We start from the raw sequence: 13,265 nt of genomic DNA, 5'->3' as shown, positions 1-13,265 counted from the left end.
GATCAGACCCAGTGGTCATGCTTCCTCAGTGTGTGTGGTTGTTAGGCTCGTATTTGGGAGACTAACAAATATGTCAGATCATTCCACTCAGCTGTGTTCAAAATGTTTGTCCAGACTGATCAGATCATCAACATCTAGTCAATAGCAGTTAGTACACACAAACATGTGTGTGGTCATGATATTTAAACAAGTGTCTTTTAAACAACTTACGTAATATAACTGTGCGCAATCGCTTGACAAAACATTTAAAAGTAAATCTGTCATGTGACAGCGTGTGGGGGCTTGGGTGGGGGAGCTGGCACTGGGGGTTGATGAGCTGTAGGCTGGAGGTAGTGCCAGGGAGCGTGTGACTGGATCGAGGGGTGGAGCAAGGCGAGGGCCACTCACTTCAAAGCTGGTCATTCAATAGGAGGGATGGTGCCCCCAAAAATAGCCCAACAGAGGGAATATAGGGACCCTATCCCGCCTCCCCCCTCAGAGCCGCATACTGAGCAGAGCCCGAGGACACAGTCACACACACGGGTGAAACACACCTCAAGGAGAACTAGACAACCAGACGGATAAACTGCAAGACAGAGGAAAAAGTGAGAGAGAGAGAGAGAGAGAGAGGGAGAGAAAGAGAGAATCAAAACCTTAAAAAGAAGGAGCAGTTGGGACTTCTGTGACAGGAGGGAATGTGCGTAAGGACCCTGCAGGACTGAAGTCTAGGAGTGTCTGTATTGTTGCCCTGTGGATTCTAGAGTTTCCTTGGATTTCTCCCTTTCCTCCTCCTGTTCCTCCTCTCTTCCTGTGAGAGGAGGTTCCGCCGTGTCTTCCGGAAGGATGAAGTACAGCTACAATCTGCCGGTGTCATCGTACACGCGCCACAGCCAGTACACACCAACACAGTACACACCAACACAGTACACCCCCACATACACACCCACACACTACACGTCAACCAAGTACACACCGACCCACTACACACCAACCAAGTACACTACGAACTACGCTTCATCTCTTTACACGCCGTCCCACAAGACCGCCTCCAGTTACACGCCGTCGTACAGCAAGCCTCCACGCTACAGCTCTGCGGCCTCGCGGGCACCGGCTCAGGCCCCGCCCCCGCCGCCGGCGCCCGTCGCCCTCAAGCCCGTCCGTGCCGTGCGTTTCCCTAATGACATCATCTTCCAGGACTGCATCCGGCGAGGAGAGCTGGAGCAGATCGGGCGTTTCATCAGGGCGAGGAAAATACGCCTGGACACCGTCTTCCTGTCGGGTGAGGACGAGCTGCTGCCTAACCCTCAAACTTTTACCTTTAACACTTAACCTTTGACCTGTCAAGTAACCTAAGTTCGCCATATGGGGCTTCACTGAATCAAATCGATTAAAATCAAATATAATTTCCACAGCCCTCAACAACGATTTCAATATCAAATGTTTAGTCTCAATCAGGTGGCAAGGCTGGTCTCCCCATGTGCATGGCTGAGAGTGTGTAGTGAGAGTGAGACAGGAGCCTGGCTGCTGAGAGGCCAGGCCAGGGCAGGGCAGGGCAGAGGGAGGCCAGGGCAGGGCAGAGGGAGGCCAGGGCAGGGCAGGCCAGGGCAGGGCAGAGCAGGGCAGAGCACAGCAGGGCAGGGCAGGCCAGGGCAGGGCAGGGCAGGGCAGGGCAGAGCAGGGCAGGGCAGAGCAGAGCAGGCCAGGGCAGGGCAGGCCAGGGCAGGGCAGGGCAGAGGGAGGCCAGGCCAAGGCAGAGGGAGGCCAGGGCAGGGCAGAGGGAGGCCAGGGCAGGGCAGGCCAGGGCAGGGCAGGCCAGGGCAGGGCAGAGGGAGGCCAGGGCAGGCCAGGGCAGGGCAGGGCAGGCCAGGGCAGAGGGAGGTAGGGTTGGGCAGGGCAGAGGGAGGCCAGGGCAAGGCAGAGGGAGGTAGGGTTGGGCAGGGCAGAGGGAGGCCAGGCCAAGGCAGAGGGAGGTAGGGTTGGGCAGGGCAGAGCCACCCTCTGCTGGGGCCATGTATGGAGTGTCAGTGTTAGCAGCTACGTCAGGAAGCTAGGAAGGACCCCAAGTGGAAAAGGAGTAAACTTCAGTCTCATGCAAATGTATTTAATGAGAGCTTATGTTCAGTTTCATTCTAATTTTCTTTTCCACACTTGAAATGTACTCATTTTGCATGTTTACACACTTATTGACTGAACTGTCATGTATGTAAGTTTGTACTTATACCCATGTATGTCTCCACCTGTCTCTTTCCCTCTACATCTTTCTCTCTACCTCTTTATCTCTCTCTGTCTCTGTGTCTCTCTCTCTGTCTCTCTCTACCTCTGTCTCTGTGTGTGTCTCTCTCTCTGTGTCTCTCTGTGTCTCTCTTTGTGTCTCTCTCTACCTCTGTCTGTGTGTGTCTCTCTCTGTGTCTCTCTGTGTCTCTCTCTGTGTCTTTCTCTACCTCTGTCTGTGTGTGTCTCTCTCTGTGTCTCTCTCTGTCTGCAGGTATGGCAGCCATCCATGAGGCGGTGTTGTCAGGGAACCTGGAGTGTGTGAAGCTGCTGGTGAAGTACGGAGCAGACGTCCACCAGCGAGACGAGGACGGCTGGACGGCGCTCCACATGGCCTGCAGCGACGGCTACCCCGACATCGCCAGGTCAGACACACACACACACACACACACGCACACGCACACACGCATTCACGCACACACATATTTACAATCCATTATGCACACATGCACAGATACATTGTTCTTATTAACGCTCATGAGAGGGATATCTATTACCATGTTTACCTTGAAGAGGAGGAATGCTTGATACAAAACCCCACAGATCTTCCTAACTTGAATCATGTGACAGAGTACCAGCCAGGTCCAGACTCACATGGTGCAGCCCTGAACTCCCGTAGATCACGTTTACCTAAGCCCTAACAGGAGCTGTTCTTCCCCTAGGTTTCTCCTGTCTCTGGGCGCCAGCTGTGAGGCGCAGAACGAGAGCGGGGAGAAGCCTTCTGACCTCATAGACCCTGACAACAAAGACCTGGTTAAGGTTTTCCAGACAGGATGTGTCTAACAGGATGAAGAATCCTGGGGGTAGGCACACAGATGGTTGGACGGAGGATGGATGGAAATATGGATAGGTGGGTGGATGGGTAGAAGGATGTGAATAGATGGATGGATAGATAGCTATGCGGACAGACGTACTTCCTTGGTCCAGACACTGGGGGAAGTGGATGGAGAATGGACTGGTCAGGCTGGAGACAGGAGTGGGAAGCGTGGGTCATGCAGGGAGCTGTGTTTCTACCCCAGCTAAAGAGCTACACAACGTCTCTACACAGTTTGCTTTTCGGAGAGGGCTTATTTTTATATTCATATATCGATTTGGATACGCTTTGTAAAGTTGCCTTTATCTCGCTTTGCTTCAAAGAAAAGAATGACCTGCTGTTTGGTGATTCACGCTATACACACACCATATCAACCAACACACACCACAACAAGCAAACCAAGTTCCATGCTTTGGACCGCGGGTGACGTAACCACGATGACCTGATACCAGGAGGTATTTCCATCAGAACAGCGCCATCTCCTGTTGCGCAAGATGGCAAAATAAAACAAGCCACATGCTTTCAGTGACATGGCACAAGAATCCTCGTGGTTCAGCTTAATACAGAGTAGCCAACAGGAACATCTGGATGATTTAACTCCCTGATCCGTACAGCTCGGTGGAACGTCATGTGACTGCAGATCAAGAGGTCACGTGTTTCAAATCCACCCCTGTACGTCGCTTTGGATGAAGGCGTCTCCTAAATGAGTGTATCAAACTCTGACTCGCTAGATCTACGTTATGACATCAACATGACTGTCATAACGGTGTCACAATGGATGCTTCGCCGGCACTATTGTGGAGTCTGCGCATACTGTGCCATCAACAGCAACCAAAACAACATTGTTGGCGTCTGTGATTTGGCTGTGTAGTATCCATGTGTTGTGTAAGCTGGGATGAGTGTTCCCTCACTGCAGGGCAGATGAAGAGAAGAAACCCTAGCTCTTTAGGATTTCCCAACACACTGTGTTGATCGCGCCAGGTGTCAACAGGAAACATCTTTCATGCCATGTGTGACCCTGTTGCAGTGTGTCATCTCAGGTGGTGTTTTCAACATAACATGTTCTTCAAGTTCTACGAATTGCATGTTATAACTAGGGTTATAACTGTATGTTGTAAGATCTACAATATTAATGGTATTCTGCTCATTTTAACTGAATGTCGTCAATGAAAGTCTTATCATTTTTTGTTTTGTTCTTGTTTTTTACATACTATGTTTTCATAAATAAAGCTGCTCTTTTTGATAAATATTACAATTATTCTCACTTCTTGATTGATGATCTCGTGTTGATACACAAACACACAATACCACATACATGTGTTTAAAAATCCCTGTAAGGCCAAGTTTAATTTCTCTTTATTTGTTAATTAATAATTCAATCATAATTGGTTGAGGCAATAGTACGAGCTCTCAGGTTGCACCGCAGTGTGCATCTGGCTGCCATATAAATATATAAATAAATATATATATAAATATACACGATTCCATACTGAACGTATCATATTAACAGGGATCATTACATTTATTTTGCTAGATGCTTATAGGTATGACCTTTGAACCACCGTAATGTGATTTGCACGCTTCACCTTTAATGCTGACTTCGCACGAAGTCACTTGTGCTCTACGCACCTGTGATGAATATAACAACTGGTCTGTGGTCAGTTAATGTCTCCATCAACACCGAAGTCCAGTTAAAATAGAGTGTCTCTTCAATTTCAGAACAGACCTCAGACCAGGTAACTCTACTTCCGTTCACGTTGCCCGGAAATGATTGGTTGGCATTGGCAACGTTTTAGCCAACGATAGGCCTGGCTAACTTGCTGAAGCTATACTTGTTTGGGGAATAAAGAAAGCGAAAGGAAAAAGGATCTGAAGACAGGTTCTTAAATATATATATATATATATTATAAATGTCCCGAATACATATAAACCATTAATCGATAGGTCATTTAACTGATTGTCAATACTAGCCTTGTTTTACGAATTTTGAGTGTTTGCAGAAAGAAAATCAACATGCAAGAAATGGCTTTTGTTAGCTTGCTAATGTGTACTGAAACAGCAGCACCAGATTAGGTCTTTCTGTGTAATTTTACAGACTCGGCGTAAAATCACATATTATCGTTTTAATGTCAATGCTGATTTGTCTCAACAGATAGTTCAATTTTATTCAAGAAAAACAACATGTCTTTTGCGACGCATCCAGCCGTCCTGCTATTTAACAATTAGCAAGCCTAGCTAGCTGAACAGCTAACGTTAGTCGTTACTGTTTCATATTGCGCTAGCTAGCTATATGTTAGCTATTGACGTTAGCTTGATGCTACTAGCAAAAAAAATGTAAACAAAGCCCTGTTGTGTGCCGTTACAGCAGCACATTTTTTACCAGTTAGCTAGCTAGCTACAAACTTTAAACAAATGTGTTTATGACTGTTGTCTTTATAATAGTCCCGGTGTGTATATTTGAGATGTTGCTGAATGTTCACTATAGTATTAACATGAAAAGATTGAACGAACAGTCACTTTATCATTTCAGAGGTACAATAGAAGCTATCCAACGTTTCTCTCTCCAACTCCTACCAGCCCACCAGAGAGGAGTGAAGAGAGAGTGCAGACTGCAAACAGAATGACAAGGTAAGATGAGATATTAAGTCGCGCGAGTCCTGTAGCCTCATTCAGACATCTCTTTTGTAGTGGCTAATTCCTGGTAAACATCACATTCCAATCACTGGAATGTGGACGAGGTGAAAGTACTTCAGGTAGAAACTGAACTGTCTGAGCTTGATAGACCAGACGAACCATATTTTCATGTCCTGCTTAATCTCCTATACTTACACCTTCGTACCAGAGTTTGTAAGAATATTACATGTTGGAGAGAAAGGCGAAGGAATACACCGCTGCCTGCCAGACAACCATTATCCTCTCGCTCTGTCTCTCTTTCTGTCTGTCTCTCTGTCTGTCTCTGTCTGTCTCTCTTTTTGTCTGTCTCTCTGTCTGTCTCTCTGTCTGTCTGTCTGTCTCTGTTTTTGTCTGTCTGTCTCTCTCTGTCTGTCTTTCTGTCTGTCTCTCTGTCTGTCTCTCTTTTTGTCTGTCTCTCTCTCTGTCTGTCTCTGTCTGTCTCTCTTTTTGTCTGTCTGTCTCTCTCTCTGTCTGTCTCTCTCTGTCTCTATGTAGCTTGGTAGATCATGTATGTGTCTCCTGTTGAACTTGCTGTTTCTCCTCCAGCTCGGCTCCCAGAATGGTTAACAGCTACAAGCGAACCTCCAGCCCCAGATCCCCCACCAATACTGGGGAGCTCTTCACTCCAGCACATGAGGAGAATGTGCGCTTCATCCATGAAAGTGAGTAGCTGTCAAAAGCCTCGCCTTGATTCGTTGATGTGTACTTAAGGATGGACTGCATGTCCGTCATGGAGCTCTGACCGTGTTCGAATACGTAAAAATGCATCCCATAATGCTCCTTCCCCTCGATTCTCAAAACTCTGATACGATCTAGGCCCTATTAGGTAGCATCTGTTAATGAATACATTTGTAAATGTAAAACGTACCCACACCTAAGTCTCACATCAGACCAGCAACCCCCTCCATCAGACTTGAAACATGCCATGCAGCATCTCAGTCTGTTTCTCTGAATGACAATGTCCATAGATATATATAAAGACTAGATGTCTTACGGCGGAGTCTAGAACGTCCGCACATGGCGGCCATCTTGCTACAGTCAACTCGCTCACCCATAACATTGTGTTGGTGCTACATGTATTTTTTAAATGACCATAACTTGCTCAATTTTCAACCGATTTTTAAACGGTTTGGTTTTTATCAACGTCAGAGGTGTCGTTATGCCACTGCATACTTCTATTCTATTTTTTTTTTAATCACATAATTATTCAGTAGTATGCAGTGGCATAACAAGAGCAAGTTATGGTCATTTAAAAAGTACATGTAGCACCAACACAATGTTATGGGTGAGCGAGTTGACTGTAGCAAGATGGCCGCCATGTGCGGACGTTCGACTCCGTTGTATCTACCCTTTATATATATCTATGACAATGTCGGTGAATAATAGTGGGAGTCAGGTGGCTGAGCGGTGAGGGAGTCGGACTAGTAATCCAAAGGTTGCCAGTTCGATTCCCCGTCATGCCAACTGCCGTTGTGTCCTTGGGCAAGGCACTTCACCCTACTTGCCTCGGGGGGAATGTCCCTGTACTTACTGTAAGTCGCTCTGGATAAGAGTGTCTGCTAAATGACTAAATGTAAATGTAATGTAAATGAATAAACACGACTAAAAGGTCACGTGAGTGTAACCGTGTTCTGACGCGTGTCATCTTCCCGTCCCTAGCCTGGCAGTGTGTTCTCAGGGACATCAGATCACCGCAGAACAGCGAGCGCAACGACCGTGGACCCCAGGAGTACGTGGAGAAGAACCCTAACCCAAACCTACATTGTACGTGTCAGGATACATCAGGGAGACAGAGAATTTACATTTACATTTAGTCATTTAGCAGACGCTCTTATCCAGAGCGACTTACAGTAAGTACAGGGACATTCTCCCCGAGGCAAGTAGGGTGAAGTGCCTTGTCCAAGGACACAACGTCATTTGACTCGGCCGGGAATCTAACTGGCAACCTTCAGATTACTAGCCCGACTCCCTCACCGCTCAGCCACCTGACTCCCAGAATAACTCTTAAAGCGCTCTGGCAGTATTTACATTTAGTCATTTAGCAGACGCTTTTATCCAAAGTGACGTACAAGAGAGAACTTTACAAAAAGTGCATAAGTCAATGATCATAAACAACGAGATGGCCCCAAAAACATTGCAGGTAGCCAAAACATGAAGCATACATAGTGAAAAGCAAATATGTGCCAATGGGTGGAACCAGAAGAGCATGTAGTTAAACAAATTTCAATTGAACAACATATTTAATAGTGTGTGAATACAGAGATGTCAGATTACAGGGAATCATAGAACTGGTTTCCAACCCTGTTCCTGGAGAGCAGCTTTCCTGTATGTTTTTGTTCCAACTGCAGTTCTAACTAACCTGATTCAACACATCAATCAGCTAATTATTAGAATCAGGTGTGAGAGATTAGTGTTGGAGCAAAAACATACAGAAATGTAGCTGTGCCGGACCAGGTCTGGAGACCACTGATATTGAATAACAGTTAAGAAATATGCTGTTTATTTGTGTGTGTTCTTACAGAGTAGTAACAGTAGCTTTGCTGTCGCTCTCCTCCAGCTTTTACACCAGTGGACCTGAGTGACATGAAGAGACGCAACACACAGGATGCCAAGAAGTCTTAGTCTCTTCCTGCCAGTCCGGCAGCTTCTCCCTCCACCTTGTCCCCTCTGGAACTTGATCCTACGCCAACCTCCTGTCAGCCTGCCAGCCTCTCTGGCCAGCTCAGAATATAGCCCCATCCCTTCCTGTCTCTCTTTCTCTCTCTTCTCTTTCTCTACCCCCTGGATCACAACACGCTGCCACTTTACTGTGGTACAGTGAGGCTGATGTCCAGAAATGAACATCAGAGTTGATATGGTCCCCATGCTCTCTCGCTCGCTCTCTCCCTCCGCCCCCCCCCCCCCCTCATATGGATGGAATGCAAGAGGACTGGGATCTTCCTCTTCTCCTGACTCTTGATTCCTAAGTCATGAGTACTTCATGTTCATTCAGTTTTTTTTTTAAATCGTGAACGGGACAGATTCAGAGTATCAATGACATGTGCTGATGTACAAAACTGTACACAACCTTTTCACAGGGACTCACATGAAAGACTGCAGTCTTAAATAGAAACTCTTGTTTTCTTATCAATCTACAAACATAACTATGGAGGAGAATGCTGAAGGGCTGACTTTTTTTATTTCTTTTTTTTTTTTTTGGAAGAGGATAGTTTGATAGCTGAATTGTAGATGTATTGGAATTTAATCAAGACTGTACAGGCGAGTTTTGGAAGCCAAATATTATTCAGTAGCGATGCCAACATTTTTATTGTTAATTATGCCCCCATTCAAATGGACTTCAAGTTGACTTCCTGTCAGTATACTGCCCTAAATTGACTTCCCGGCCTCGAAACAAAACATTGAATAAAAACTTTTACTATATTTCTTTCTCAATGCTTATTTGTGTTGGTCTTTAGCTGTGGGTTCATTATAAAGCCTTATTACAATACCTACCCACTTTATTTCCAACTAAAGTGTGGTACAGAATTTCGCGTGTATAAAAAAGAAAAATCGTATGTGGTGGATTAACGTGGTTCTGGTAGTGCCCAATGCCCAGAAAACTGGGAGGAACCACAACAGTCATGTCATCTTGTGCGACATTAACAGGGGGAGGGACTCTTGCTAATAAAGACTAGCCGCCTCCTACGTCACTTACGTATTTTTTCCCGGTTGAAGACTTCGAGAAGACAGCCCGCCGGCGCGTTTAAGCAAGACAGGGACTAGGCTAGGCTCTTCTTTTTTTTAAGTTCGCTGACAATATTGTTAAGCGTTAACATCATGGCCGATAAAATGGATATGTCTCTAGATGACATTATCAAACAGAACAGGGTTCAGCGAGGTGGTGCAGGAGGCCGCGGTGGAAGAGGCCGCGGCCGAGGAGGCTCTGGCGGGGGCCGAGGTGGTAGTGTTGGGCGAGGCACCGGTGGAGGCTTTGGAGGCCGTGGCGGAGGATCCGGCCCCTTGAGGAATCGACCAAACCTGATCCGTGGTAGAGGCAGACCTACACCGTACAGCAGGGTATGAGAAAATTAGAGGAATGAGGAGAGGAAAAAGGAAACATCGGGTAACCTGCAAAAGCCTGGTGGCCGCTTGCTGCTAGGCAATCGAGCTCTTAACCGTCGAGTTAACCTCGAATTGAGGGAGGCTCACTTAATTGCGGTTGAGTTTGAATGGAAATTGAATGCATAATGTGTCCTTTACCCCAACCCGTATGTTAAACATCTTTTTTTGAGAAGAGGCGTTGGAACAAGCTAGCTAACGTTAGCCACACTGGCTAACCGGGGATCATCTGCGCACGGCCTACAATGGTGCCATTTTGATCCAGCATCCTCAAACCATCACCGAATTAGTTATAGTCTTCAACAGTCGTTAAAATGTATCTTTCACCCCAAAAAACATCCGGCTGGTGTCCTGGAAACCACTGCATTGAAAATCCCCTCTACATTTGGAAGTTGCGCCCCCTCCCCCGCCCTTTGGAGTCGTTTTGGTTCCTGCGCTCACATCTTGGTGAAGGCGTCCTTTGTTTGGGAGTGGCTGGCGGGTTTCTACAATCTGCACTTGCTTGACCGACACCTAACCGGTGTGATCTTTACTGGATTGAGTGCCTAACGGACTTTAACCCTGTTAAAAGTATTTTATTCATGTCCAATTTCAAATAATTATTTAACCAGTCATCACACAAGCCACTATCAAAATGGCGTGGTTTCAAAATGGACGCTCAGATGATCCGCCATTGCATACTCTGGATAGTTGGCGATTCTAGTCAGTCCAAGCCAGCTATTTGCCCCTTAAATCACGGACACTTCATCCTTCCGAGCCTTCTTAAGGCGTTCCAATGAACTTTTTCGGATGAGTTCATCACTTCAGAGCACCGTTGAAGACGACCCGGAAGAGGGCAACACCAGTTCGGATTGTTTTCCCGGAGGTGGCAGTCTGGAGAGCCTTGGGTGGGAGGCGCAGATGGCAAGCGAACAGTGGAAAACGTGGTTAGCTTGCAGTATCTAGCAGACCACTCAAGGGGTGGGCAGAGGATTTGAGATTACAACCATTGGTGGTTTAGATGACAACAATAGCTAAAATGTGGTGTTGTGTGTACAACTTCAATTAGTCAGTTGTCAATGACATGATATCAGCTTGTAAGCTGGATAAGAGCGTCGGATAAATGACTAAATGTTGTATAGTTCTAGCACATTTGTTTCCACAATCTTTACAGTTTTAAGTGTGACGTTGTGAAACATTTGTAAAGTCTCTGTATTCCCACCCAGTTGTCTCACGTGTAGACTGCTAGATCTGTAGTAGGCCTCTATCATTTGTATTAATGGTGGAAGGGGTATCTGAAAGTGGGGGAGGGTGTGTGTGGGAGTGTTCATTTGGGGGGGGGGGGTCGGTTGTGCTAGAGATCCCTGCCCTGGTCTGGCCTTGTGGAAGTGGAGCCCCTGTCTGCTTGCCCCAACACCCAGCCTGCCTGCCTGCCAGCCAGCCTCCGTGTGGACTCTGTGATTGACAGAGACAGGAGAGCCTGAAGTCAGCAGGTTCGTTCTCTCTCTCGTCTGTTGCAGCTCCCGGAGAAGTGGCAGCACGACATGTACGACAACGGCTTTAACGCCGGGGGCGGAGGAGGCGGAGCCAGTGTGGAAACCGGAGGGAAGCTTCTGGTCTCCAACCTTGACTTTGGAGTGTCAGACGCAGACATTCAGGTACTACTTGGATTTTTAATGAGTAAAACATACTTTGTTCGCCATAGAACCCCCATAGACTGACTGCCAACATGAAATTATATAAATGAAGCTGGCCTGTAATGATTAACTAAGATTCCTCCTAGATTGAACCTTGAGGAAGATGCCTGCCTTGGCATGCCTCTTAGCAGCTGCTGTTGGTTGGTTTCCTCACGGTGTCTGCCCCCGCCCACAGGAGCTGTTTGCTGAGTTCGGGACATTGAAGAAGGCAGCTGTTCACTACGACCGCTCAGGCCGGAGCCTTGGCACGGCCGACGTCCACTTCGAGAGGAGAGCGGACGCCCTGAAGGCCATGAAACAGTACAACGGCGTCCCTCTAGATGGTGGGTCTTGGTGTCTGTCTCCAGGCAACATCCATGGCTACCTCCTAACTAGACTTGTTTTCCACACTTGGACTTGCGTTGTGTTTTGATTTGATTCATTTGGAATTGGTGACTAACCACAGCTCTCTCTCCTAACAGGGCGGCCCATGAACATCCAGCTGGTTACGTCACAGATCGACACACAGAGACGTCCTCCTATGCAGGGGTAGGAGCCCTACACCATCTTGAGCCTCGGTTTAAGACCTAACAAAATGACAGATTAGTTTCATCCTGCTCGTTTTTAAGGGTGTTTTTCATCTGGCTTAGACTGCAAAGACTTGCAGAACTAAACATTCCAGCTTGGTGACATCGCCCTGAAAGAGAAAGGATTGTGTTCTGTCATTTCTAACCATCACAACTAGTAGAGACGGTCTCGTCATGGGTGACGTGTTGTAACTCTCCTGTGTTTGTGTTCCAGCCTGAACCGAGGCGGAGGAGGCATGAACAGGAGGGTGGGCGGGTTCGGCGGCATGCAGAGAGGCCGGGGAGGACGAGGAGCCCTCGGGGGAGGGGGGACCAGAGGCCGGGGCCGAGGGGGCCGGGGGAACAACAAGCAGGCACTCTCAGCCGAAGAGCTAGACGCTCAGCTAGACGCTTACAACGCCAGGGTAGGTCTGGGCTGAGGGGGATATAGGAGGGATCGTTTCATTTTCACATTAAGCATCCTTCCATGTTATGCATCTTTTTGATTAGCAGTGTGCAGAAACTCAGCTTTTTACATTTTAATTTGTTCAGTTAACTACTCGCTTATCAGGTGTGTATGTTCTTGCCAGACAGTAACTGTGCCTGAAAAGGATTCTTAATTAGGATTCATCTCCAAGACCTCCAGAGGCACTTTGTAGTCCACGGTGTTGATTTCTCTCTCCTGTCTGCAGATGGACACCACCTGAAGATCCTCTTCGATTTCTGCCTTCCCCTCCGATCTGCGTGGAAGGCTTTGGCAGTTCAAACTTGCATAATATTTTACACTTGGATGTCTTCTAATGTGATTATAATTCGTGTACCAATCTTGCTCCTTTTAAATGCTCCGAAAGTGTTTTTTACCGATTTTGTTTTTTTCTTTTTGAGAAAAAAAAAAAAAAAAACTGGTTTTGACTGTAGGTAGAGGAGTAGGACTTCTCCCTGTTTCTGATCCTGCCACTGTAGATTATTGTAATAAAACCTGCAGTTTGCATTAACCATACCATCACTGACTCCTGTTATTGATATACCTCAGACGAGTTCGAATTAGCCAACGTGTTCAGTTTGAGATGACCATCCTGGAACTCCCAATCACCTGCTGAAATAAGTTGTTAGAACCATGTTTGGACAAGTAGACTTTCCTAGCGGCTCTTTTTCCTTATCTAGTGAGTTTGACTTGGGTTAGGAATATTGAAGGTGGCTCCATTAATC

At 46.9% G+C, this 13,265-nt stretch overlaps 3 protein-coding genes across 4 annotated transcripts; all 3 read left to right on the top strand.

Moving 5' to 3' along the window:
* The first annotated feature begins 492 nt into the window (after positions 1–492).
* Positions 493–4,319, top strand: ppp1r27a (protein phosphatase 1, regulatory subunit 27a). The gene is made up of 3 exons (XM_067233727.1): positions 493–1,258; positions 2,465–2,615; positions 2,913–4,319. Exons 1-3 carry the CDS (start codon positions 823–825, stop codon positions 3,031–3,033), a joined length of 708 nt encoding a protein of 235 aa, XP_067089828.1. The 5' UTR covers positions 493–822; the 3' UTR covers positions 3,034–4,319.
* A 550-nt stretch (positions 4,320–4,869) lies between these two features.
* On the top strand, positions 4,870–9,157 carry mcrip1 (MAPK regulated corepressor interacting protein 1). Its single transcript, XM_067232910.1, has 5 exons — positions 4,870–4,943; positions 5,595–5,692; positions 6,284–6,399; positions 7,397–7,501; positions 8,295–9,157. Exons 2-5 carry the CDS (start codon positions 5,685–5,687, stop codon positions 8,357–8,359), a joined length of 294 nt encoding a protein of 97 aa, XP_067089011.1. The 5' UTR covers positions 4,870–4,943; positions 5,595–5,684; the 3' UTR covers positions 8,360–9,157.
* A 283-nt stretch (positions 9,158–9,440) lies between these two features.
* alyref (Aly/REF export factor) lies at positions 9,441–13,059 on the top strand. Of its 2 annotated transcripts, none has more exons than XM_067232908.1 (6): positions 9,441–9,793; positions 11,335–11,472; positions 11,687–11,834; positions 11,973–12,039; positions 12,292–12,481; positions 12,749–13,059. In XM_067232908.1, exons 1-6 carry the CDS (start codon positions 9,554–9,556, stop codon positions 12,761–12,763), a joined length of 798 nt encoding a protein of 265 aa, XP_067089009.1. In that variant the 5' UTR covers positions 9,441–9,553; the 3' UTR covers positions 12,764–13,059. The 2 variants fall into 2 exon arrangements, with proteins under 2 accessions (XP_067089009.1, XP_067089010.1); XM_067232909.1 differs by lacking the exon at positions 9,441–9,793 and adding an exon at positions 9,803–10,738.
* The last annotated feature ends 206 nt before the right edge of the window (positions 13,060–13,265 follow it).

This window comes from Osmerus mordax, chromosome 3 (genome assembly GCF_038355195.1).
Source record: "Osmerus mordax isolate fOsmMor3 chromosome 3, fOsmMor3.pri, whole genome shotgun sequence".
NCBI lineage: Eukaryota > Metazoa > Chordata > Actinopteri > Osmeriformes > Osmeridae > Osmerus > Osmerus mordax.
This window is presented reverse-complemented; position numbering and strand designations above follow the sequence as displayed.